This window comes from Myotis yumanensis, unplaced genomic scaffold, assembly GCF_028538775.1.
Source record: "Myotis yumanensis isolate MYYU_CA2020_CCGP unplaced genomic scaffold, mMyoYum1.0.hap1 SCAF_15, whole genome shotgun sequence".
Lineage (NCBI taxonomy): Eukaryota > Metazoa > Chordata > Mammalia > Chiroptera > Vespertilionidae > Myotis > Myotis yumanensis.
In genome coordinates this window covers 49,489,050-49,516,640 of record NW_027223766.1, presented here as the reverse complement: position 1 = coordinate 49,516,640, position 27,591 = coordinate 49,489,050, and the positions used below count along the sequence as shown (strand labels likewise).

Genomic DNA, 27,591 nt, shown 5'->3' with positions numbered 1-27,591 from the left:
GGTGACAGCGTGAGGCCACTGTGTGGACAGCAACCGCAGTGCATTGTCTGTGTGATGTCTGCTGGCACGTGTCAGTAGCGCCCAGGCATGTTTGTTGGCACATCTTTTACAAAACACTGAAATCCGTTTTATACGTGTTTTGTGTAGATACATGGTAAGAGGGTAAATTGTATTTTTGGATTTTTAGGTAATTATGGTTCATTTCATTTTTGTACTGCGGGTAAGTCTCTGATGTTTTCCATTGTAGTTTCTTTCAAGATGGCTTGAAAACGGCTGACAAATTGAAACAGTACATTGAAAAACTGGCTGCTGACTTATATAATGTAAGTTCTTTATAAAATACATGCGTTTAACTGCTCTGTAGATAAGTATCAGGAAATGTGAAATCTGTATTAGAAGAGTATTAAAGACAAGAAGACCAGTTAAGTGATGAGTCCAATAAAGACAGATAAACCTTCAGTTTGACTCAGACGTCAGTGATAGAATGTTCCAGAGTGTGTTTGGGGAGCATGGGAGGAGCGGGGAGGAGAGTCTAACGGTTGCTTCTAGATGACTCTCTGTTCAGGGTTCAGTAACGTCACGGTGCCCTTCCGTCAGCAATCGCAAAAGGAGTGTTTTGGTTGTGAAAGGATAAAATGGACTGCCTCTGAGTAGGCAAGTTTATGGATTTGGGGGGCTGGCTTGCTTTACATTTCCTCTCTTTTTTTCTCATATTTAGGTTTTGCTTTTATAATAGCAAAAGCAAACGGAAAACTTCTTTGAGGAAAAATACTAAATGCATATGTATAAATGTCAACCTTTATTCCCATAAACCACTTGGCAATGAATCGTATTGAAAGTATATGTTTTATGAGTGCAACTGCATATGTTCCAATGAGGTTTTTAGCGTTACAGATAATACCGTGTGTCTTTGTATAACTTTAGAAAGTATATAGCTGTGTACTTTTCCTGCTTTTCTTTTAGCGAACGTGGCTCTGGTTGTGATCAGGTTCCCGTGTTTACAAAGCAGCCAGCCTGTGCCCTCGCATGTGCGTGGGCCCATGGGTTTGGTCCTCAGTCCCCGGTTCTCTTCTGGGCCTTCAAGGTCATCGTGGTATCACTACCGCCTTTGGAAAAACCAGAAGCAAATGACTCCATGTTATCTCTTAACTTTGTTTAAAGTGGAACTTTAATTATCTAGCCTAGAGGTATTATTTAATAAGAAAACATGTTGCATTAATTCACTCATTTCAAAACCCACTGGAATCTTCATAAGATGAGAAAATTGTGCCTCTTATATAAAAAATGAGACCATGTGAAGGATTTGAGTAAGGAAATCGGCTATATCATTGAGTAGTTCGATGTGTGGTATATCAGGGTGAATGAAACGCTGTTCATAAACATATAAAAGATAAGTGACAGAAGTAATGTTTTTCTCTTGTAGATAAAACAGACCCAGGATGAAGAAAAGAAACAGCTCACTGCCCTCCGAGACTTAATAAAATCCTCTCTTCAGCTCGATCAGAAAGAAGTAGGTGCTCAGTGTCTCCAGCAGGGCTGGCCCGGCAGGCGGGGCTCCTGGTGGGGTGTGGGTGCCTCACAACCTACAACGGGGGTGCTGACAGCTTCCTGCCAGGGTGAGATGGGACAGGGGAGACACCAGACACGTGTGCACCTACTGCACTGCCCAGGCCAGAAGCCGTGTTTCATTTCCCTTCCCTCCTACGGAAAAGGTGTCCTGAGCCCCGGCCTACCACTCTGTGGCTCGGCTTTCTGTCCTGGCTTTGCAGATGTGTGTTTCAGGCGTGTGTCTTCTCCGACTGCGGAGGGAGAGGCAGGGCAGCGCACACCCCTGTGCTCCTTAGCTCGTCTCTCTTTCTGGCCAGCCGCAGGTGGGGCAGGGGAATAGAGAAATAGTCTGAGGCACAGCCCTATAGAAGTTGTGCCCCCCACTTAGGAAAAAGGAGGTGCGAGTCTTTGGATACTGAGGTGTGGAGTATACGGAGCATGGTAGCTGTTAGATGACTACTCAGATCCTTAATCATAAATCGTATTTGTTCATTTGTTGTGCAAACGTTTAATTAGTACCTACAATGTGCCAGCAGCTGTGCTAGGCAGTAAGTGTTAGTCCTGTCCATTAAGGAGGTCATCATCTGGTAGAAAGTGGAGAGTGTCAGCCGTGTGAACAGGAGTTGTACCTAAAGTGGCGTGGATACTGTAGGAGAGATGCCAGCGAGAGGAAGCTGCAGAGATGCAAAACTGCCTGGCAGCGTCAGCGGGCGACGTTTGGGATAAGGTGGGTGGAGGCGTGAGATGCTGTTTCTGGGCAGAAAACCCGGGATGCCCACTGGAGGGTATGGGCTTCGAGCTGAGAGTAAGTGAAATAGCCCCAGTTGCCACATGGAGAAGGTGGAAACGTGCCTGTTTGGATCGTGAAATTATTACGCATTGAATTTAAGTGTGATCTCTTAAATGCAATATTTAATAATTACAAAATATAGCATTTTTAATATTTTTAATTCCTCATGATATTATCTCACAATGGCCAACTATTTGTCATCTCCTGAAATTTCTGAAAGGTGTTCATGAGTCCAAACAAAACAGAGTGAGCCCCCTCGAGCGTGGGAAGCCTGCCCAGCACCCCTGGTCCCGCGCACCAATCCTGAAGGTGCTCCACTGGGGGGCCACTGGAGCCCTCGCTGCTTCTGCCTCCAGTTTTTACATTCGCTGGGTGTTGTGAAGTAAGAAGAGGCCATAGCCCTTTAACACTGGGCCCCTGCTCACCTGTGGACAGGTGTCAGTGCCAGGGTGACATGTGTGCTGTGCGCTCACATCATGCAGAGCCTCGGCCAGCACCTGCACCAGCCTCGCAGGCCTCCTTGAGGGTGCGATCGCTCAGTGTAAGAGCAATAGAAAGATCCAGATTGTAGGGGGAAGAGGTAGATCTCTGTCTAGAGAAATCTGCAAGGTTTTGTACTGACTGGTACGTACTTAACCACTTCCTTTTGCCACACGGATTACTTCCTACATATGGAAGCTTTCTTGAAAAATTAAAGAAGCTATTGTAGGCTCTTGGTTGTGCATAGAGACCGGTGTATTCTGCTCATGCTAATAACTAAAGGAAAAGTTGCATACCAGTACAAGCCAAAGGAGTGTGCATGCGGAAATGCACACACACGGCTTGATTGATTTTAACTTCGTGCCAAATCGCTCAATGATGAGTTTTCATTAGCACCGTGTCCAGAGTATTTTACAAGTAAAATTGATCTCTCACAGCATGCCTAGTCGATTCTCATGCTGTTTATCACCTCTCGTTGCAAGCTATGTTAAGAAGGTAGTGATTTTTAGTGATTTGCGTTAAACATGAAAGGAGATTTTCGGCCAGAGATTTCTCACCCTAGTTCTCCGGTTTCAGAAGGTATAAAGTCATCTAAAGACTGGCCCGAGAAAGTAAGGCCCAAGAAATCACTGAACAGCCTTACCCCACCACCAGGCTCGAACTCCACTCAGTTAAAGGAAGCCTCAAGAACTTGCGTTGTAACTAGGACTCCCAGATTTGGGGTAGACTCATTTTTTTTTTTCTCGTGAAAATAAAATTCTCTAATGACTGCTGGCAGATGTCCTATGGAATTAGGCATCTTAAGCTTTTATAGTAGCGCAACCTCCCCGAAGAACTGTTTGCTACATGAGTATTTTTTGAGATGAAAATGTTTTATTTTTGAAGATGATGTCCATAAATCATCCCCAAACCCCCAGCTTTGTGTGAGCCCCTCTCGATAGCGCACCGTCCTGGGGTTTGCAGGTGTCTGACAAATCCTGGGCTTGGCTCATCTCTGTCCTCTCAGCGCCTGGCACACTGCCGGGCACCGAAGCTGCTCGGTAAATATTTAGTACACGGAGACAGAAGGACGCCTGTGCCCGCCCCATTCATACAGTAGAGATGAAGCTCCCCTAACAGAGGTCTGTCCTCAGATCGGGTGCCAGAAACTCTTAGGACCCCATTAAACCAATGAGTGTGTAATTGCTTGCAGTTTAAAAAGACTGGAGATTTTTCTCCTTAATAATGCATTCAAAGGTTTTCTAATAAAGTCAGGTAATCTGTGCTGCTAACAGAGAATGGGAAATTGAACTAAAAAATGATACCGTGTTTTATTCTACAGCTTACATTTCTTGGCTCACCTCATGCAATTTCCCCAAGGTTTTATTTTAAATTCATTGTTTTTAGTTTTGTTTCATTTTGCCTGAATGATTTTTTTTTTCATTTGCATTTTCTTTCCTGAATACATGTTGATTTTTCTTATGCTGGCAAAGGATTCAGCACCTACTTCATTCCCTCAATTTTGTTTTCTTTTGTTTTCATTTAGTGTTAACAGTTCTCCAAGGTTTTCTTTCTCAGAAAAGAAAACCCTCTTTTCATGTATCTGGTGTGCCCTGCTACGCAAGCTGAATGACCATTATTTCTCAAAGTGCAGAAAGCATCATTTGTATGACTTTCTTAAGCCATAAAACTCATTAGCAGTTAATTTGGGATTGCTTCATGCTAGACTTCTGAAATATATTGCTTCTTCCCTGTTCGGGTTAATGGAATAATGTTCTGAGGTCAAAGCCTAGGGTTCAGCCACTTCCTTTACCTTTAAAAGCATCTTTGTCTAATGTGAAGCAAGGCCCATGCGATATGTTTGTTGTCCAGAATCTAGAGTGTATTTAGGCTTGTAATAATTATAAGTAAGGGAAGTCTTAATGGCACATTTACAGGATGTAGTAGTTTTCCTAAGTTATCAGCATCTAAATTCTTGTTAAATATGTAAGCACTTTCATTTTTTAAGCATAGGACTTATTTTAAAGGTTAGCAAATGGACTGAGCTTGGAGAGACATAATTTTTAAATGCAAATGAAAAAATCATAATTTTAAATCCCGACAGAGCAGGAATTACGTGGGCAGACACAGAGAAGTGCAGTTTGGTGAAAGGGGGCCAACTTTTAATAAGAATTGGGATCCAAGGAGAGTTTCGATTTTGTGCTTCATGTTCTGGAGGCAGAGAAATGGCGAAAATCCCCGAGTCCAAACCCACAGTGGAGCGATTTTGACGGTTTCGTCAGGTTCAGGCAGCCAGTATCTGGCCTCCTGTTTTGTCCCACACCCTCACCCTCTCCAGCCCCATCCATTCTCTGTCCTAATTGTGTCCCTACTGTGGTTCCCGGGACTGTCACTAGGGGCGCTGTAGAGGCAGGCTGCTCTCTGCTGTCCCTTGGTCAGCTCTCCAGCCAGAGGCCTGGGCACGCCTGTCAGGGAGGCCAGCACCAGCCAAGTCCCATGGAGTCCCAGGCTCTGGTCCCTGGTGAGGCTCAGCTGCAGGGGATCGGGCCGGTTAAAGACAAAGAAGTGACTCGGGTTAAGAGAATGACTGGAGTTTGCAACCTGTTTAGTAGACTCAGCTGCCTAGAAAGGCACAGTCAGCCTCGTGGCCTCGCTCGGGAGAGCACAGTGAGTGGAGAGTGAGTCCTCGCCTCAGAGACGGGCTGGGCTGTGTCCCGGTCAGTGTCCTCAGGGCCTGCACGGTGCCCGGCTGTAGGGGCTCGGGACGCGCTTCTGAGCACAGAACTCGTCACATGTAGAACAGCCTTAAAGGAGCACTGTCCTCACTGAGGCCAGAAAGCGGCTCCTGCCCTCAGGCCTGCTGTGCACCAGCCATCAGTAGGCACACAGGCTCACGGAGCTTCCCCCTCCTCTCCATCCCTTGTCCGGGGTTCCTTAGGGACTGGATATATTAAGTTCTCTTCACTCGGAAAAGCAAAACAAAAAGAATCCTTCTGAAATTTGTTGTGGCTTTTTTTTTTTTTAAATCCTCACCCAAGGATATGTTTCTGATTGATCCTAGAGAGAGGGGGAGAAACATCGATGTGGGAGAGAAACATCATTCAGTTGCCTTCCATACGCACCCCGACCGGAGATCGACCCTGAAACCTGGGTATGTGCCCTGACTGGGAATCAAGCCCGGAGGGACCCTTTGGTGCTCCGGACAGCGCTCCAACCAACTGAGCTGTGGCTCTTTGTAGATTTCCTAAGTAATTCCCACTGGGTCGCACTGGGGTGCTGATTCTCTGTGCACACACTTTGAGGTTTGTCAGCCGTGTCATCTTGGGAACGTGTGCCTCCTGTTTCTCTATTTTGCCTTTTTTCTGTTCTCACTCAAAATTTAACTAATATATTGCCGAAACCGGTTTGGCTCAGTGGATAGAGCGTCGGCCTGCGGACTGAATGGTCCCAGGTTCAATTCCGGTCAAGGGCATGTACCTGGGTTGCGGGCACATCCCCAGTAGGAGATGTGCAGGAGGCAGCTGATCGATGTTTCTCGCTCATCGATGTTTCTAACTCTCTATCTCTCTCCCTTCCTCTCTGTAAAAAATCAATAAAATATATTTTTAAAAAATTTAATTAATATAGATACTTTAGTGTGCCAAAGTTTATCATGGTTCTAAAGATGCGTGCATATGAGTTTGTTCTAGTGTCACCTTTATAATATTTTCTCTGTATGTTATAAAAAGTGCTTAAATTATGAGTGATAAGACTGTCAATGAAATTAACTATATTTTCAAATGTTCTGCCTTTTTTCTCTGTTGCTCTTGCCCTTCCTGATCGAAGTCTAGGAGAGTAAGTCACCGCTGTTTGTGAGAATGTGTTGTCCTATTTCTGTTTGCAACCCGTTTCTCATTGTACAGTTAGTTCCACGTTAGATTACTCCCTGCATTTCCCCAGTAACGGCGGTCTAGTGGTGCCATCTTTACAAAAACCCCGGGAGGCTCAATGGCGCCCCAACATTAAGTCAAGCTCGTTGGCATCCATGTTGTTCTCGACCCTTGTCACCCTTTTAATTACACAATACACTTGTCACTGCAATAGAATCTTTTTCTTTTTCTTTTTTTTTTTTTTCATTAAAAGCGTGGTTGTGGGTATATTTTGCAGAGCACTAGTTAGTTACAGAGCAAGAACTTTATAACAGTTCTTACTACCTTACTCAGAAGGTGCACTTCTTATCCTGGGTGTTCCACACCCCGCAGAGCGTGCACAGGGACGAAAGGTACACCCAGGGAAGAACACTCACCTTCCGGTTGCATGGGCTTGGATTTGCGGTCCTCTGTGTGCCTGCCTGGCTGCCGGTGTGAACTGGGGTAGCCATAGAATAGTCCCCCGCATGTTTGAAGCCGAGCTGGGACCTGAACTGGCGCTAGGAGGCCCGGACCCCAGGCCCCAGCTCCGCCTTGAACTTGCTTGTGACAGCCGGCTTCCTCCTGTAAAATAAAGGCAAGGACCTGGCCGCCCACAGGGCGAGGCTCAGCGGCAGAGCAGAGGCAGGGACCTGAGAGGCGTCTCCAGCATGTGACTCACCTGTGACTCGTCTCTCCTAGGACTCCCAGAGCCGCCAGGGGGGATACAGCATGCACCAGCTCCAGGGCAACAAGGAGTATGGCAGCGAGAAGAAGGGGTACCTGCTGAAGAAGAGTGACGGGTACGTACAGCCCCTCCTCGTGCCCTGGGTGCCTCACTCCCTTCCCGAGCATCAGGTCAGATTACCCAAGGGCTTTGCCCGCCTCCCATGGGGAAAAGACACTTACAGTGAGTCCCAGATGAGCCTGCTGCTTGAGGAAGCAGTGACTGTGCGATGTCTCTGTGTGGCACCTGAGACTTGGAGCGCGAAATGTTAGGAAGGCAGGAACCGAGGAGGACGTGCAGCAAGCAGGTGGTCTGACTTCTTGATCCCCCGCCCACCCCACCCCCCACTTTTATTCCTGCGGTTTCTCTGCCTGGGGTGCCCACCTGACCGCCCAGACCCCAACCTTGGGCGTCAGCCTTGACTCCTATCTTCCCTCTTCCATCACAGCCCGCTTAGCAGCAGCCCCTTCCATTTCTAACGAGAAACAATACATTTCTTGCCATCTCTGCTGTCCCGCTCCAGGGGAGGAGTCTCCTGTCGGCTCTGAGAGGCCCTCCATGTCCTCTTCTGTGTGTTCATACACATATTTCTTTACCCAGAGAGTCTCAAGTGTTTTTGAGGGAGAGAGCGATAGAAACATCAATGCTGAGGGAGAATCATTGATCAGCTGCTTCCTGCACGCCCCACACTGGGGATCGAGTCCGCAACCTGGGCATGTGCCCTGACTGGGAAACGAAACCATGACCTCCTGGGCGAGGTTTTTATTTTTAAACAATACAGGATCATACCTGAATTATCTTAAAACAGCTTGCATTTTTCAGTCAGCGATATGCCTTAGAAATCTACATAAGTCACATACATGTGAGTACATACACAGTTCCTTCTTCTAAACTCGTGCAGAGTGCTCTGAATGAAAGTGCCCGTGGTGCTTTCGTTCCTCCTGCTCTCAGACGTCCCTGCAGTTTCCCGCTCTCAGACCAGAACCAGTGCAGTCGTGAGCCTCCTGGGCAGGCCTCCTCCCGAGTCCCTTCCCCCTGGAAGCGTGAGGGGCAGCCGAAGCGTTGTGGCTGCTGTGGCTCGGGTGGTTCTGTGCTGTCATGATGGTTACGTATGACGCTGTGTGACCGCATGTCCCCGAGTGAACGGACCCTAACCCAGCTTGTCTGCCTGGCTCTGCAGGATCCGCAAAGTGTGGCAGAGGAGGAAGTGCGCGGTCAAGAACGGCATGCTGACCATCTCCCACGCCACAGTAAGTGTGTCTGCGATCGCACACTCGCCGGCTCTGCCTTTGGGCCGCATGGACTAGAAACTGGCAAACACGTGCTGTCACGGCGCTAGAATGTTCCCCGGGCATGTTTATGTGTGGAGGCGGCTCAGATAGTTGGGATATTGTCTTGTCCTGCAGTGTCGGCCCTGCTGTGTTCTGTCACTCCACCAGGTCTTTATTTGTTTGTTAATCCTCACCTGAGGATATTTTTCCCATTAATTTTTAGAGAGAGTGGAAGGGAGGGGGAGAGACGGAGAGAGGGAAACATCGATGTGAGAGAGACACGTGGATTGGTTGCCTCCCACAGTCCCCCAACAGGGACCCAGGATGAACCTGAAACCAAGGTACATGCCCTTGACCAGGATTCAAACCCGAGACCCTTTGGTCCTTGGGCTGATGCTCAAACCGCTGAGCCAAACCAGCCAGGGCTCCACCAGGACTTTTTATCTGTTCTCCCAAACCAAGTCAGGTCTTCTCTTAGTTGATAATCTAATGTTTTGGGAGATAATACTGGTTGTTGCGAAAACCTACTTTTCTGAATTACAAAGATGGTAGGGGATGTTCTTTGCAGAGCACTAGTTAGGTAATGTAGGAAGTGAAACAACGCGTGTAAAATATGTCCAGTCTTTTTCATTGTTACTGTTTATTTAAATTACTCAGAAAGCCCACCATTATGTTAAAGGGTCTATAAATATAACCGTGAATAATGAAATTGCCTCAATCATGACTCCCCATTTTTTAGTAACAAAGGCAATTTAATAGAAAGTGGAAAATAGCTAAGGCATTATCACTTATATTCTGTTTATCTGCAGATTGTCGGCATACGTGCATACACATTGCATCCTTACAGTTAATGCCTAGAATCTGTCTAGAACTTTTGTTTTTGTTTTGCATCCCCCATTTCCAACTAAAAGTCCTGTCTCGACAAAATCCATACGCTTGTCAGAAAGGTTCCCTCTTGGTGGTAGTCAAAGCCATCCACAGTGAGACCAGGAGTCACAATTTTGCTCCTTAAAATGAGCAAGAAATTATTTTTTAATTTTTAAAAATCATAATGGAAGATGTATCAAGCGGGAATGGAAATGGCAGAGTACTGAGGTCGTGACAAAGGCCCCTGCAGGCGGAGAGAAGGCTCGTGGGTGCGCCCGTGCCAGGCGATGCCCGCCAGTTCATTGCCCACAGGACGTAGAAGCGAGCGCCGAGCCTGTAGTCCATCGGCAGGTTTTCAGTATTCACAGCCGCGTTCCGATTTCCCGCTGTTTGAGGAAGAAAGAAAATACCACTTATTAAAATGCACTCGAGCCTGATCAGGCCCAGCATGTCCTGGGTCCATGGTTCCATGGTCAGCTGTTTCCCGTAGCTGCTTGCTGGCGTGGACCACGTGTTTTCCAGGCGTGCTTAGAATGGGCAGAGGCTTAATAGCTATCTTATCAAATGAATGAGTGGGTGGGGTTTTCAAATAGCCTTCTAAAATTTCTCTTTTCATCAATTATGAAAGTAAATAACTGAGGGGAAATCAGATGACCCGAGAATATATTAAAATATGATATGTTTCTAACCCTCACTCCTCTCAGAAGGAGATGTTCCCACGTGCCTGGCCCCCGCTGTTCCAGGGACAGCGTGTGGCTGGCTTCCCGGGCCTGCCCTGAAGCCGGAGGCAGGATGGGGCTTCGGGCCCCTCAAACCTGGTTCAGGCTCAGGCTCTGCCGTCTCCTTCCTGGGAGCTTGTGGGAACGTTGGTTAACCTCTCCGCCCCCTCTCTTCATCGGAATTAGTGAAAGAAACTGAAAAGACTTCTCTGACAGGTCGTATATGTAAGGCCCTTGGAATGCAATCCTTCGAGAAATATTTATTGAGTGAACAAAACAGAGAAATGTGTGCTTTTAGTGGGAAGAACGACAAGAAGCAAATACGGGGTAATAAGAGCCAGGAAGGTCGTGCAGCAGGACAGGAGGGGAGGCTGGTCAGGCCAGGAAACGCTCAGGACATTCAGAGTCTGAGCCACCTGGAGGAAGGGAGCAGGAGGTGGAGGCAAACAGGCAGAGCTGTGACCCAGGAGGGAGGGAGGCCAGTCCCCCTCCTGCCCAGCAGGGGGAGCAGCAGAGTAAGTGGCCGCAGCTCAAGTTTCAGGAGCCTGGAGGTCACATGCAGAGGTTTTTAGGAAGGTCTTGGTAAATGTTTCCTCGTTCTTTTTTTCTTTCCCGTTTCATCTGAACTGTTTCTGATGAATCCCAGGGCGAGTCATTTTAGACTCACTCTGTTCTCCGCCTGCTGAGCCAGCAGGAGAGGTTATGCCGGCTTTAATCAATATGCCTACAAATTAGTGCTGGACCCCGAGAAAGTGCTTTGAAATTCTGGAAAGTTATACAGATCTGGAATGACTGTTATTACGGGAGTAACAACCCCTGAGCCTCCTGGTGCCTTGGTCCAGGGACACAGGTCGAGCACCCACTCCATTTTCTTATATTCCCGGCTCGGCACTGGCTGTGCCCACTGCTTAGATTGTCAGAAATTGTGTGGGATTTTTTTTTTTGGCTCCTCAAAGTCACACTTGGGGTGATGGTCATTTGCCAGCTGTCTTGGGGGAGAACAAGCACTGTGCTTAGGCAGGCTGTGTCCGTGTCCCTGAAGTTCATGTGGAGGCGGCAAAGTCCATCCCTTGGGAATCCAATCATGAAATGGCTCAAACTGTATCAAGCCCTTATCCTCAAGGCTTTTGGGCGCTGTGCTGTGAGTGGTGCTGTGTGGTTCCCCTGAATGAGTGAACACTGAACTGGAGTATTTTTTCCTTTTCTTTAAGTTTTCTGTCTGTATCTGTCGGTAAGGTTGTTCAGAAACACTGGAGTAACCTGGATTTGGGACAAAAAAGAAACCGTCTAGTTAACCCTCTGCCACATTCAGAGGTGAATGTGTCTAGAAAATCCTTAGGTTTTTCAAAGAGATTTCTCCTTCGGTTCAGAAACTTGAAACCTCTTATTATGCTTCATCAGCTTAAGCTTGGAAGTCCCTCCTTGCGTCTGGCTCCGACCTCCGCCTGCAGTTCGAGTGCCTTTCTTCTTGGTCTGAGCAGATGGAAAACAGCTGCCAACCTGCCCAGCACAGCCCCATGGGCTGGAAGATGGTGATTAAGTCGCTCCCTCGCCATCTTTCCTCTGGACTAAATAGTGCCTTTCCCCATCTTCAGAGTTCCCATTTGCCAGCCCTTTAATCATCTCTCGGTCCTCCCTAAGCTTTTCCACATCCTCCTTGACACGTGGATGCCAAACTGGAGCATAGCATTCCCCAGAGAGCCCATTCCCTGGGATGGCTGCCTTCTCAGGGCATCGGGTACCCTGTCGTCCACCTGGGAATCCAAACAGATGCCCTGCAGGACTGACAGTTTCTGTTAGAGCGGCCGGGCCTGGGTGTGGGTCAGCCGCTGGTGAGGAGTCTGAGGCCGCTGGCAGCCCAGACTCCAGGTCTGTTCTAAGCAGAGCGGCAGTCCCATGGCCCGTCTCCTCCTTCGGGATCTGGCATCCAGTGTGTGTCCTCTCTGGCGACACTCTCCTGACAGGGCTCTCCTGGTTTCCATGTCTACGTCAGCACGTGTGAGGAACCTGAAATCCCTTGGTTCTCACTTCCGCCCGGACAGCTGGCTTTGGAGCCGATGGGCACAGTACAAGGGGCTTGTTTTCTGTGTCGAATCTCATTGAAACCCCAAAGAAGGAAGATCTCGAAAACTGTCCAGAGAGCACAAGAAGGTGGACAGGAGGTGAAGTGTCCGTTGCTCATCGCTGAGACTGAGAACTGCAGCGTGTCACTGAAATCGTCTCAAACACACGCCGTCTCTGTGGTTCAGGGCTTCGCTTGGTCACATTGTGACATCTCCCTACCTCCCCCGCCCTCTGTTTTTTCTAAAAACTTGGGGTGCTTGGGTGGAAAAGTTGCTGGCCTGGGGATTTTGAGAATCATGAGTGTCAGTGGGCTTCCGGTCACTCCCAGCCCGGGCACTCAGATGCTTCAGTCCGTGGTCAGCTCCTGCAGGAAGCAGACAGGCTACATAGGCCAGCGTGTGACCTTGAACATTTGCAGGCGGGAGGTCAAGAACGAGTGTTGACCAGAATGATTGCGTGGCAAGGCTCCACGTAGGCAAAGCCTAAATTGCACACACCACAGGGTCTGTGTAAATTATACGTGTGACCAAGAGATGTGCTGATAAATCTGTGATGTGAAATCCTCGCTACATTTTCTGTCTTCAGATGTGGGGACTCACTGAGCTGTGTCTCGAGAGTGGTAGTTGTCCTTGTACTTGAAAGAAGTTCTGTACATTTCACATTGCAACCAAAACTTGTGGATATCTGGGACACCAGGTTGGGGTGATTGTTGACTAGGGCCATTCTGAATGAATGAGTGAATGAATGAATGAATGAATGAGATGTACTCCACTACATTTCACAGCAGGATGCATTATTGGAAGTGCCGACTCTTTGGCCTGGATGTGCGTGGGGTCCAGAAAGGTACATTTCCATGGGCCGTGCCCACTCCTCATTTAAAGGTGGATTTTCCTGGTTCCATTCTGATTAATCACCAATATAGTATTTATGTACAGCTAACGGACATTTAGTAGACCACCAAAAATTTTTTCTTTTTTAATGAGATTCAGAATCCTGATTGTCCGAATAAGACGATCACATTTGGCCCTGGCCAGGTATCCGTTGGTTAGAGCATCGGCCCAGTGTGCCGAGGCTGCGGGTTCACTCCTCACTCGGGGTACATGCAAGAATCAGCCAATGAATGCAGAAATAAGTGGAACAACAAACTGAAGTGGGGGGAAAGACTTTTATCAAATTTGCTGCCTGAAACCGCATGCTTGCCCCGCAGGACACTGGCCTGGCAGGCGGGGGGGAAGGTGCAGCAGGTAACGACTCCGTTTTCTCTGTTCCAGGCTAACAGGCAGCCAGCCAAGCTGAACCTTCTCACCTGCCAGGTGAAGCCAAACGCCGAGGACAAGAAGTCTTTTGACCTGATTTCACGTGAGTCCCTCTTCTCTCTGGGTCAGTTACTGTGGATCCTGATGTTGCCCATTTCCATTCCCAAGGACTGGTGCGTGCGAGGCTCTTGGCAGGGCACCTGAGCTGGATTCTGTAGCACCTATTGAAGTTCGGAGTCCCTCTGATTTTATGACCAAGAGGTTTCTTGGGTTATTAGTGAGAAGTTAGATTTATAAGATGACTTCAGGAAGCCTAGACCTCTCCATTTCAGAACCTGTAGGTTATTGACCAGTTACTGAACATCCAGTGTGTGCTGGGTGTTTTATATATGTTATTGCCAATCCTCACAAAAGCCCCATTGGTGTCCTGTTTGACAGAAAACAGGCTCAGAGAAGTTCAGTTACTTATACAAGGTCACACAGCATTAAAGCAGAGATTCAGTTGAGACTCTTGGGCTCTACTGCCCATAGCGTGTTCTTGGGCGTAAACACCGTCTCTAGGAGACGGGGGTGTGAATGCCCAGCCTGGAGCGGCCACATAGTGCGTGGCTGGCTAGTTAAGTGAAGGTTAGTTTGACCTGACTGTGTTGAAGTGTTCTAGCAGATTCTGAATTTTAAGCAAGAGCTTCCCTTATATACACCTGCCCAGACTATCGAAGTTAGGCCACTCCCTCCTTCCCTGGGCAGCGGCCTGAAGGTGACCATCAAGCAAGGTCAGGCCTTCTTTCTTGAAGCTGATCCTCGCAGAGAGCAGCCCAGCGGGGCAGCTTTTTGACTGAGCCCTGCTGTCAGAGCTGCCCTGCAAGTTAGGAACTATTTCCAAAAAGGAAAGTCTTTTTTAAAGGAAACACAATAAAAGGCAAGTTGAGAATGAAAAGTAAAATACTGCCTTGGCAGCTGGCACTCCACAGCTGTCGCTGGAACCCGCTCGAGCAGGTAGGACCATCCCCCTCCCACTTCTTTTTCCTAAGTGCCAGGTATCGGCGTGGTATTGGCAGCTATTTTATTGCATTCCTGGGCACTTTAGAAAAATAGTATTGACAACATGAACTGTGTAACTGCGAAAACAAAGTGGCGTAAAAGCAAAATAATTTTCAAACCCTACTTTTACTGTGGGTTTTTGTTTGTTTGTTTTTAGGAACTTGCAAAATTTACATTAGACCTGAAGGTATTCTGCTCTCTAAGGTTTCACGTTCTTTTCTCTTTTGTATTTTAGATAATAGGACGTATCACTTCCAGGCAGAAGATGAGCAGGATTACGTAGCGTAAGTAGTTTTGAGCTAATGGCACCACGCGCCTCCGTCCTGTCTGTACCACATGCGTAAGGATTTCCGTTATGACTCAGCACCGCCCCTGGCGGTTCCCCACGCTAGCTTCTCCCCTCCGGGCCAGCCCACGCCGCTCTCTCTGTTCTTCATTCGCCTCCAAGTTACACGGAGGAAAGTGTCCAGTGAAACTGAACAAAGAAATCACTTCTCACCGAGGAAGGAGGCAGGGGCCGTAGAAAGAGCAGCTGCATGTACGAGGCGGACCGGCCTGACCCCTGGTCCCGGCTCTGCCCTTTTGAAAGTGTTAAAATACAATCATGCATTCTTCTTTTTCTTGCATTTTTTATGCCTGTTACTCTAAAATAACCTAAAGGTTTTTTTTCTTTAATTGTCAGAAATAGCTGTTTTGATTCTCCACCCTTTTGAAATGCAGCCATTCCATTGCACCAAATTTGAATTGTTCCTCCAGAGAATTCATTGTCCTTTATATTCGTATTTTCTGATTTTCATGACAGACTTCTTTATTTCCTTACTTGTCATGAGCTCTTGAATAAAGAGGCAAAAATGGCATAATGGAAGGAACTCTGAGAAAGGGAGCCATTAGAAGTGTTCTTTGTCCCAGTCGGACACCAGTCCACTGTGGACCCAGGCAAGTGGGTTAGCCTCTCCGGGCTTCACGTTCCTCATGTGTAAGGTGTTGGAGGCTCTGGGAGGCGGGATGGAGGATTGCATTTAAAAAATTCTAAGTACTTGGCACATAGTAGGTGTTTGTAATACTAAATAGGCAGGACATCAGAAGGCTTAAGGAAAGCAAAACAGAGACCCTGCAGCCAGTGAAAACTTCAGTAAGCTCAGTGCCAAAGACAGCATGTGGTGTCCGGTCCTATTGAGTCTGGTCTCTTAAACTATTTTTAACAAATCAATTTGTAGTTTGTAACTTGAGACAAAACGAAGAAAATATGCAGTTTAATTTAAAAGGTATTAAGTGACATCCCCCCCACACAGCCCGTCCCTAGAGTGTTGGTTTTGAGGTGTAGTTTTCCACATCACAGTAGAAAAGCTAAAGCTGTGCAGATGCATTTCTCACAACAAACTTAAGGTGAGCGCCACCTAGGGTCAAAGGTATGAATTGCACCTCAGGGACTCCATGTAGTTTGGTTTGTCCTTTCCTTCCCTCCCATTGCTGTCTCTGTGACTAATTCAAAACCTTTTGTAGATAGTCCTTTGTTTCATATCCATTTGATCCTACAAGACACCAAAAAAAATACAGACTCCGCTCTGGACCTCTGTATTCTCTGCTGAGAATAGATATTACCTGACTCTGCAGTCAGTGAGAACAAACTGTGATTGGGAAATGTTTTTTCTTTTCCTCTTAAAAAAATAAATGTGGCTCTTTTTCCTCATCCATGAAAGTGATACAAGCTCCCTATAGATGGAAAATTACAGGAAGGCACAGAGCCAGGCAATCCATCTCTCCATTTTCCTACAGAAGGTCACTCGGGGACAAGCGGTATTAACATTTTATGAATTTCTTTCTAGCCATTTTCCCCCCAAACAAAAATATATAATCCATACATACATTTAAATTTGGGGTTATATTATGCAACAGTTTTTCCTGTTTATTTCACAAAATATTATATTGTGAGCATTTCCCCAAAGTCATTAAAAATTAGAAAAGATTAAATTTCAGTAGCTGGGTTATTTCTGGCCTTAATCAGCCCCTGTTGTTGGGCATTTAGGTTATCATATGCACAGGTTGGTGTCAAATGTATTTTGTTCAAGACATACTGTGATTGTACTGTATATGTCATTTAATAGCCTTCCCTTTCTGTTTTATATTAAAATGCCAGCATGTTTCCATATTAATATACCTTTTTCATAGCATAAATTTTCTTTTTTTTCTAATTTTTATTTATTTATTTTAGAGAGGGGACAGCGGGAGAGAAACATTGATTGGCTGTTCCACCCATTTACACATTCATTGGTTGATTCCTGTATGTGCCCTGACCGGGGATCGAACCACAACCATGGTGTGTGGGGATGGTGCTCTAACCACCTGAGCCACGTGGCCAGGGCTCCTGAGCATAAATTTTCTCGACTTCTAATGAAATATCCTGTTTGTTTCCACGTCAAGAGCCTCACTGAGTTGGCCTCCAGAGGACTGATGCCTTTTGCTGAGCTCTTTCCTGCCTCCTGTCACAAGTTCTTTCTCATCCTCACCTTGGGCTGGTCCCTCACTGAGTCCTCTTCCTTCTGACGTCCACTCTGTTCTGTCCAGGTGTCCCTGCAGGTCCTCGGTGATAGAGACCTCCGCCTCCCTCATCTGTCCTCTCATCTGCCGTTCTCTCTGACTTGCTGCTTTCCATTCTTTCATTCTCTTTCCTTTAGGTTTAATTGCTTTCCTTTTCTTCCTACTTGATTGTTAGGGGGGAGCGGTGTCTCTTGGTGTTCCTTGGTGAAACCAGATTGGTTGCAGTGTAAGGAGAAAACAGTGTCTCCTTCCCCTGTTCTGACCACAGGTGGATATCAGTGCTGACAAACAGCAAAGAGGAGGCCCTGACCATGGCCTTCCGTGGAGAGCAGAGCGCGGGCGAGAACAGCCTGGAAGACCTGACCAAAGCCATCATCGAGGACGTCCAGCGGCTGCCTGGCAACGACATCTGCTGCGACTGCGGCTCCTCAGGTCTGTGTCCCCAAACCAGAGCTGGCTTGTTAAGCGCCTTTTCTCTTCCTGTGGAAGATGCCTGAGCCAGGAATCTAAAACCCTTGCTCCTTACGGACACACCCAACACGGGTTCCCAGCGTGAGTGACTGGGCTGTTGGCTGTACCCAGAAAGCTCCCGCCTGCTCTCCCTACATGGTCCCCAGCCAGAATGCTACCTTTCCTAGTGAGGTCCAGTTAAAGGGCACCAAGGGCAGCATGGGGGAGCACTGGACCTGGAGTCCATCATCCCGGCTTTGGATCGCCAGCCTGCCCCTTGCAGCCTGGACAGCCTCACGCCGAATCCCTTTACTATTCTGATCTTCAGGTTCCTCATCCTAAAAATGGGATCGTAAACCCCAGTTCTTACAAAGACTTAGTGAAATCGTGTAGATGGGGCTGACACGTGGTACATCACTTTTCTTCCTGCCTAGTGAAGCCTCCCAACCTCCGTATCACCTGGAATCTTCTATTTCCAAATAGCATCTGTGTTACCTAGAAGGTGACAGTAGCTCACGGTTATTCAGTGCTTCATAAGGACCCTGCTAGTTGTTTTGCTTATAGTATCTTATTGAATCTTCACAGAAGTTCTATGAGCAAGATGCTAGTATTATCCCCATCTTACAGAGGAGGAAATGGGGGGCTCAGAGGGCAAGTGACTTGCCTAAGGTCACACATCTAGGAGGGGTCAGAACATGGGTGCAAACCTGTAGCTCGTAAACATTACAACCCGTGATGTTTTACCTGTGAAAATGGGCTTCTCTGTCCGACATGGCATAGGCCCCTCGGAGACACGACTCGTTTCCTGCCACTCCCATGATGTGTGGGGTAGGCATTCACTGGTGGAGGACATGGCAGAGGAGTGTAGATGCCCGGGTACTGACCCGTGGAAAGGAAGCTGGCCCACAGAGAGGACCCTGCAGGTTCGGGTAATAGAAATATGTGTTCCTGCTGTTCTAGAGCCTTTCGGTTGTAGAAACAGAGGCCTAAGGTCTCTGAGAGCCTAAGCTCTTACCCACAGGCACTTGTGGACAGGCCGTCACCGAGATGATGGGCTCATGGGAGGTGTGACCCGGGGTTAAAGATGCCTGTAGAGCAGGCATGTCAACTCCAAGGCTAACACGGGCCAAATAAACACGGTCTAAGTGTAATTGTCCGAAAAAAAAACAAAAGCTTCAATTTTCATAGAAACATAGATTTATTTCGATAGAGACATGTTGAATACAAAGGGGTGAAATAAATGAGTCATCGTTAACATAAAATAATAGAACATTTTAATAAAAATAATATTTTTTCTTGAACATTAACTTACCAGACACTGAATAACTGCACAAATTAATAAGGGTAATGCAAATAAACCTATGCTCTTCTTCTCTGAAAGCGAAATATTTCCTGTTGCACACACCAAATAAGTCAGTCCAAGACTAATGACTTGGCCATTGGCTGCTAAAATAGCCGCTGCTAGTGTTAGTGGAGAGAAGTGGTACACCTGCGTGTAAGGCACGTAAGGGAAATGAATGCAACACGATTATAGTAATCAGTAACTAGTGAACATTGTAGTTCATTATTACCAATGATGTATAACAGGATATTATTAAAATTAAGTTACAAAATTTTTATTAAAATGTTTCTTACATACCGTTATATTGACTGGGCGCAAAAATATTCATTGTGGGCCACCTGCGGCCCGCGGGCGGTGAGTTTGACATGCTTGCTGCAGAGCCTGTCCCTGTGCTGGACTGCGGGTCTGCAGCCGTCCCTGTCGGGGAGGTGCTGGTGCAGAGGGAGCGCCCCCACCAGGCCTACAGGTGTGTCCTGAGGCTCATGGAAGTCTTTCCCACACTTCACAAGAATAAAGAACATGTGGCTTTCAATCCAGTATTGAAAGGAAATTTTTTAAAAACGTGTTTTATTACACTTTTTGCTCTCTAACAAGCTATTGGTTTTTATCATAGGCCCTCGGCCAAATGCAAGCATCTATTTCTTCCATTTAAATCTTCCCCCATAATTCTTTCATGTTTTACCGCTGTTGTTTTAGCATCCTCTGTAGTTGGCACACTACAATTAGGTACTTTGTTTGTTCACTGTCTTCACAATCCTCTCCACAGAACCCACCTGGCTTTCAACCAACTTGGGTATTCTGACCTGCATAGAATGTTCTGGAATCCACAGGGAAATGGGGGTCCATGTTTCCCGCATTCAGTCTTTGGAACTAGACAAACTGGGAACTTCTGAACTCTTGGTGAGTAGTGGCCTCTCTTTGGAAGAAAACTTTATACGTTTATTGTCGTGAATGTACTGAGCATATTGCTTTGAGGTTTCTGTTTCTGGTGAGTACATAGACTTCTACTTCCTGAATGTTGTTTAATTTGCATCGATATTTAAGATGTGAATTTTGTGGTATGTAATGTTGACTGTTGCTGTTTCCTGTGCGAAGAGCTGGTAAGTCAGGCATTTCCATACTTAGTTCAGCTACTGGCTCTCTTTCCTGGGTGGGCTTTTTCAAAGCTGTTTTTTCTTTCAGAATTAGTCTTACATGACTCACTATAAAGCACAAAGGGAGGTAAGCGCTGAACTCCCACATTCGCTTTACCTAGGGACACATGTTATCCGAAACAATGACCTAAGAGTTTTTCTCTGTTTTTACTGTTTGTTTCTAAAAGTACTCGTGAATTGCGAGTAGCCTGTTAGCTCCTGTCCTAAAACCAGTCACTCCTAAGCCTTGACTTCGTTAGGTAGTAAGGGAAGGACTATGCAGGTGTGAGCTTATCACCTACCCTTCCCATCATGATTCCCCCAAATTTGGAGCCTTATCGGGTCCCCCCAGTACATAGATCCAGTCGGGAAGGCCCCCTGGGCATCTCCCAGAATGCCTGTGGTCAGAAGTCCTGTCTTGCAAAATTTGAACCTGGTGGCCTGGGATTTATACTAACTGGTCTTTAACAATGAAAGCGCGTGACGTGACATAGGCTCCGTCTCAGACCCAAGGCCCTTGAGCAAACCCTGAGCAAGCCTGGGCCCCACAGCCAAAAGCCCAGCTCCTCAGGAGCTTGTCCGGTGCACAGCACCCCAGAGTCAGGCCCCCAGCCGGCAGCCGTGTCGTCTGAGCACCCCGTGAGCAATGGGGTCTGTCTTGGGTGTAGGAGCCCCTCGATTTAGGAAGCAGGGAACTTAGGAAGTATTCTGATACCGGCTCCCCAGTCACTCAGGACTGGCGGGGAGAGGCTCAGGGCCAACACCTGAAACTTTCTCCTTTAGTGTGGAAATGGCATCGCCCCATCTCCTTGACTTGATTAATGAAGCCCAGGGTGATAGCTGGGAACAGAAGAGTCCACGTGCTAAACACTCGCCACCTGATGAGCTCAAGCCTCTCCCCAGAGACGGCTGTATGAACGTTCTTACACTTTATATTGATTCTCTCATTATCTGAACGACCAAAGGACCTTCAGGATACATTTTTTTGTAAGGTTCTTGAACCCAGAAGTGTGGAGCTTCTTCATTAGTTGCCTGTCGCATCTTTTTTTTGTTGTTGTTTTAATCTTCACCTGAGGATATTTTTCCGTTGCCTTCAGATAGAGTGGAAGGGAGGAAGAAAAAGAGAGACATCAATTGATTGCCTCCCACTTATGTCCTGACGGGGGGGCCAGGGAACAAACTTGCAACCCAGGTATGAGCCCTTGACTGGGAATCAAACCCGCAACCCTTCGGTTCGTGGGCTGACACTCCAACCACTGAGCCCCATCAGCCAGGGCCGCATCTTAATTTGTATCCCAAATATAAAGGAATTCTAAATTCTTTTCTGTCCAATTAGAGTAAACCCCTCAACCAGAAGTGAGGCACGTAGTAAGTGCTCAGCAAATGCTTGTTGACCGGATGGATCAGTGGTTCTCAACCTGTGGGTCGCAACCCCTTTGGGGGTCGAACGACCCTTTCACAGGGGTCGCCTAAGACCATCGGAAAACACATATATAATTACATATTGTTTTTGTGATTAATCACTATGCTTTAATTATGTTCAATTTGTAACAATGAAAATACATCCTGCATATCAGATATTTACATGACGATTCATAACAGTAGCAACATTACAGTTATGAAGTAGCAACGAAAATAATTTTATGGTTGGGGGTCACCACAACATGAGGAACTGTATTGAAGGGTGGTGGCATTAAGAAGGTTAGAACCACTGAGATGGATGGATGGCTTGTATCCTGAGTCAAGTGAAGGAAGGTACGTACTCAGCAATAATAGGGAACTTTTAAACCAGTAGTAACGAGTTTGCTATGTTGTGTTTATGTTACAGCTGGCCAAGACTATTGGGAACAATAGTTTCAATGATATTATGGAAGCAAATTTACCCAGCCCCTCACCAAAACCTACCCCAATGAGTGACATGTAAGTACTTCTAACATACTGAATTCTTTACCATCTATCATTGTTTTTTCAACCCTCCCCAAAAACATCTTCGTGGTTATAGTACCCCCCCTTCCCCAAGAGGAAACCCCATTATGAGGAAAAAGCAGAGCAAAGAAACGTATTTTGCAACATGCTTCTGGAACGCACGGGTTATTTTCAGCATCACCTCCCCCTCGGGAGTGGTGTCTGCTTGGAGGGTAAAGCTTCATGAAGACGATTCTCTAAATCGCACCTGTTGTGATAAATAGGAGACACAACAGCAGTGAGAGACGCCTGTCAGGTTGGCAAAGGTCCAGATGTGTGACAGCCCTGCGGCAAGTCTGGGGAAGCAGCCATCCCAGGGTCCCCGGCGCTGCTGGTGGGAATCCAGGTGGCACGCTGCCCGTGAGGAGCGAGCTCGCTGTATTTGTCACAATCAGAAGTGTGTTTACCTGTGACTCGGCAACCCCACTTCTGGGGGTTCATTCCTGTTGTGTCATGGAGGAAGATGAGGGACAAAGCAAGTGTCCTTCTAGAGCAGTGATGGCGAACCTTTTGAGCTCGGCGTGTCAGCATTTTAAAAAACCCTAACTTAACTCTGGTGCCATGTCACATATAGAATTTTTTTGATATTTGCAACCATAGTAAAACGAAGATTTATATTTTTGATATTTATTTTATATATTTAAATGCCATTTAACAAAGAAAAATCAACCAAAAAAATAAGTTCACATGTCACCTCTGACACGCGTGTCATAGGTTTGCCATCACTGTTCTATAGGCATCTGACTACGTACCTCATGTCTGGCTACCTGGCTTGGGGAGGGAGGAGGAGGCGTGGGATTGAGTGCGCGAATCCCTCTGGTCGCAGACATGCCATCCAAACAAAGGAACTGAATCGCGGGCATATTTGCTGATCTATCCCTCACTTTTGAACTCTCACAATTTACTGTCTGGACTCAGGCACCAAATGGATTTGGACAGCGACAAATACATAAACATACGCTTACTTGACATTGTGTTTGCTTGACGAAACCCGGGAAACACACAGCAAACTTACGTGCTTGCTCTGGGTGGTGTGACTGAGACTCCTGCATACACACCTTCTGGTATCATTTTTAGTTTTGAGTCAAGTGAATCTTTAAACCTATTCAAAAATTTTTACATTGACTTTGCACTTGAAATTTGTTTAATACTTTGGGTGACTAGGAAGAAAGATATCATTCTTTCTTCTCCCGATCAGCGAAGGTTTTGTGAAGCAGACGCCTGCCTAAAGGTTAGACCAGCCCCTCCTGGGTGGTTATTCGGGCACCAAGTTCACAAAAGTATTATGGGGCACGTCCAAGGGGCACGTTTCTTCCACTCTGACATCATCAGATCTCCCAGTAGGTCTATAATGAAGTCTCTTAATTAAAATAACTCTTCTCAGAAAGAAGTGTTAGTCTCAGTCCTGGGAAATGACAATGCTTCATCTCATGCTCTGTTTAGGACGGCACGGAAGGAGTATATCACGGCGAAGTATGTGGACCATCGGTTTTCTCGGAAGACCTGTTCATCTCCGTCAGCTAAACTGAACGAATTGCTGGAGGCCGTGAGGTCCCGGGACTTACTTGCACTCGTCCAGGTCTACGCGGAAGGCGTGGAGCTCATGGAGCCACTGCTGGAGCCCGGGCAGGTGAGGCTGCGCTGACATCATCGGGTGGAGAGGAACATGGACAGTCCGTTTCAAAGATGGCTCGTTATTATAATGAGGCTGTAACACACCAAGTGCCCCGCCTGAATCAGGACAATCTGAGAGGGGAGGGGGGCTTTTAATAATTACTTTGGGGTAACGACGTGAAGGAAACTGCTCTAGACAAAGTAGGACATGCGACCACCTGTTTATACTTGCCTGTCCTTTGCAGGAGCTCGGGGAGACCGCCCTTCATCTTGCAGTCCGAACTGCAGACCAGACATCTCTCCATTTGGTTGACTTCCTTGTCCAAAACTGGTATGGTTTCTGTTTGCTCTGAATGGGCCTTGTAAGTTAGCACAGACCAGTCCTGTTAGCAGCCTCGATCAGTAATCAGCACACCCTTCTTAAAGAGCCAGATACTACTTTAGGCTTTGCAGGCCATGAGGTCTCTGTCGCAGACGTTCAACACTGCCATTGCAGTTATGAAAGCAGCCAGGGCAGTATGCAAATGAGTGGGCGTGGGCATGTTCCAATAAAACTTTATTTACAAAAACAAATGGAGGCCCAGAGAAGGCTGCAGCTATGGTTCTCCAACCCCTAGTCTATGTAAATGTAAAATCCTGTCTCTGGGTCCAAAACCTCTGCACTTGGGAGGTTGGGAAAGAAAAGACTTAACAGGAGAGGTCCACAGGATGTTCATTGTAAGACAGCAGTGTATGTGGCTGACTCGGTCGCTGATTCAGACTTGGGACGTGCTAATAGGAGTGTAATAGTCAGCACAGGAGCTTAGGACTTGCTGGATTCTTCCTGGGGTAGATCTGTAAGCCACAGATTTTGAGGAGGAACCGGAGCTCATGCAAAAGAGAGTGAGCAAAACCGTGAGGGCATTTGAACCCACAAGTGACCCAAGCTAAGCTGTGTCAGTGCCCGGGCCCCTTAGAGGTGCAGTGGTCACGAGCATTGGTGAAGAACACACGCTGCCTGCGTTCACATTCTTGCTCCATCATCCGTGTCTTGGTAATCTCAAACGCACACACTGCGTCCTCTCTGTAGTAGCGTCTTGTGAAGGTTACATGAGCTAAGACAGGTGAAAAGCTAAGAGGCAGTGTCTGTCTCGTAGTACACTCAGTCAGTGCTGACCACTGGCGTCCTGTGTTGCTTGTAAATTTGGGTGAAATGTTAGAAACCTCCTAAGTTTATAATAGACGGGTCTGAAATTTGACTCCGTTGTTAGCCCAGACGTAAGTGGTTCGCCCGTAGTGCTGGGTTGGAGAGGCAGCCGTTTTTCCCACTGCTCTGGTTTTTCAGTGGGAACCTGGACAAGCAGACGGCCCAGGGGAACACGGCCCTGCACTACTGCAGCATGTTCGACAAGCCCGAGTGCCTGAAGCTGCTGCTGCGGAGCAAGCCCACCGTGGACGTGGGTGAGCACACGCGCGCGGGGCTCAGCAGCCGTGGCTGGACCTGGGCTTGCCTGCTGCCCGTAATCTGATCATGGTCTCTGCCTTTTCGAGGTCTGTCCTAATCATGCACATGTCTCTTCCCCATTTCAGTGAACCAGGCTGGAGAGACTGCCCTCGACATAGCGAAGAGACTGAAAGCCACCCAATGCGAAGATCTGGTAAGCAGCTCTGGTTGGTGTGGCTCGGTGGATAGAGCGTCGGCCTGTGGACTGAAGGGTCCCAGGTTCAATTCCAGTCAAGGGCATGTGTCCTGGTGGTTATAAGCTCAACCCCCAGTAGGGGGCGTGCAGGAGGCAGCGATCAATGATTCTCTCTCATCATTGATGTGTCTATCTCTCTCCCTCTCCCTTCCTCTCTGAAATCAATAAAAATATATTTTAAAAAAGAAAAGAAAAAGAAGTGGTAAGCAAGCTAAATAGACATCAGCTGCCCTGAAGTGGCGTTGTCTGAAACTGGAACTGGAGATAAAAGAAGCAATTTTTTTTTTAACTTTGGCTAAAGAAATTCCAACAAGCACTCTGGCTGCATTTGAAAGCACAATAAACGTGTCACCCGCCTGTCCTCGGAGGGCAGCTGTGATGAGGAGCTGGGAGGCGGGTGAGAGGCGGTGTTACCACCCGGGCTTATGGGCTTTGGTCATCCGGCTTTCTCTGTGGCTCCCGGTCAGGAAGACCTATCTGGGAAGCCAAATAGTCGGGCAAGCCAAGGGCAGAGTACAATGGTCTTTAAATGTTAAGCACGCTGCTCTCCCCCTCGTGTCCCTGCATGCACTCACCTTTTCTGCTCCCACTGGTCCCTGCTCACAGTTCCAGGCCGCAGCGGAACACGGTGCTCATAACCTGGGGAAGGTTGAGATAGGAAAGGTAGGTTACCTTCCCGAGCTCCAGGCCCCTGTGGCGCTTTTCTATTCCTCTGAGACTCCTCCGAGGAGGTCTGGGTATCCCGCCCCCCGTGTGTGAATAAGAACAGGGGACATGGATTGTACTGGGACTGTCTGACTTGAAAGACCCATCCCTCGCACTTCCCTGACTGTGATTTTGCCTTCCAGCCAAGAATTTGTTGTTTTGAGACTCATTTTAATAATATTTTTTTTTTAAATATATTTTATTTATTTTCTACAGAGAGAAAGGGAGAGGGATAGAGAGTTAGGAACATCGATGAGAGAGAAACAGGGGGTTGCTTCCAAAGCCGCTGCTGGTGGTTAACTGGGACCCGGGAACAGGTGGGGTTTGCTCAGCGCCACTATAATGTTGGGGTGTTTGGCGTTTGAATGACAGTGGCTGCGCCCGCTGTTCCTTTCAGCTTTCCCAGGCTAAGTCCGGAAAGTTCAACCCACACGTCCACGTGGAATACGAATGGAACCTGCGACAGGAGGAGATGGATGAGAGCGACGACGACCTGGACGACAAGGTGAGTGTGAGTCAGCCTCTGGGGCTCTGAGTGCGTCTCCCCGTTTCTCTGCACCAACAGGACTCTGAGTGGGGTCGCTTGGTCTTAGGACCTGATGCACCAGGGCCGTTCTCTTGGCTCAGACCGGGTGCTCCTTTGGGTCCCACGTAGCAGCTGCATCAGTCTGGGATCTGCAGAGAAACGGAGCCGATGGGACGTGTTTCCCTGGAGAGAGAGCATGGAATCTATTTTAGGGGGTTGGCTCACACGTGCCTGAAGTCTGACAAGTCCAAAATGTATGGGCAGGTTGGGAATCCTGGCAATCTTCAGTCCGAAGGCCTCTGGAGCCTCAGGGGGCAGGGTGGGGGGGACCTCAGTCTTTTCTCCTAAGCCCTTCAGCTCACCGGCTGAGGCCCACCCCATTATGGGGGGTATCCCCTTCACTCCACATCTAAATGTTAACCACACTGAAGAACACCCTCCCAGCAACTCCGACCTAGGCTGCTGTTTGACCAAACACCTGGGCACCAGGGCTTAGCCAAGTTGACACAAACAATTAGCCCTCACAACGGCTGACGAGTAAGGAATAAGTTGTTGTTTATCGAGCACTCGCACGTGGACTGGGCAGCGGCAGGCGTGTCGCCCGTGTCCCCCGGTGGTTCTTAGGGACGCCCACTGTGCTCTTGTCCCTGCCGCAGGGGAGAAAACTGACACACGGACATTTTGTGCCTCGTCTGCAGTGTCAGCTGGTGGAGGCGGTCTCGGTCAGACCCGCTTCTGTCCGGCTCCCAGAGGTCGTTCTCAGCGAGCTCTGAGGCTGGCCGCGCACCTTTCACTGGGCGTGTGGGGGCGATGCTTCTTCCCAGGCAGGATGTGAGGAGTGGCCAGAGCTGGCCGGACAAAGGTGCCCTGAGGCGCTCCCACTTTAGAGGAGACATTTAGAGGCGACAGTGGAAACCCTAATAATGGGAATTGGGGGGTTGCTGAGGAGTGCTCGGAGGACACAGCAGTGAAGACCTGTCAAGGACGGACAGTGGAGATGGGCTCCTAAG

General features: G+C 47.7%; 1 protein-coding gene across 1 annotated transcript in view; it reads left to right on the top strand.

Moving 5' to 3' along the window:
* The window catches only part of ASAP1 (ArfGAP with SH3 domain, ankyrin repeat and PH domain 1), a 215,333-nt gene that overhangs the window by 171,435 nt on the left and 16,307 nt on the right, over positions 1-27,591 (top strand). Inside the window, exons 10-23 of the mRNA XM_070392346.1 lie at positions 248-323; positions 1,424-1,510; positions 7,387-7,487; positions 8,592-8,661; positions 13,604-13,691; positions 14,865-14,913; positions 17,436-17,599; positions 19,726-19,859; positions 21,921-22,012; positions 23,501-23,687; positions 23,917-24,002; positions 24,996-25,111; positions 25,241-25,308; positions 26,453-26,560. Of these exons, the coding sequence (XP_070248447.1) occupies positions 248-323; positions 1,424-1,510; positions 7,387-7,487; positions 8,592-8,661; positions 13,604-13,691; positions 14,865-14,913; positions 17,436-17,599; positions 19,726-19,859; positions 21,921-22,012; positions 23,501-23,687; positions 23,917-24,002; positions 24,996-25,111; positions 25,241-25,308; positions 26,453-26,560 (1,426 nt within the window). The remainder of the gene's footprint in view (positions 1-247; positions 324-1,423; positions 1,511-7,386; positions 7,488-8,591; positions 8,662-13,603; positions 13,692-14,864; positions 14,914-17,435; positions 17,600-19,725; positions 19,860-21,920; positions 22,013-23,500; positions 23,688-23,916; positions 24,003-24,995; positions 25,112-25,240; positions 25,309-26,452; positions 26,561-27,591) is intronic.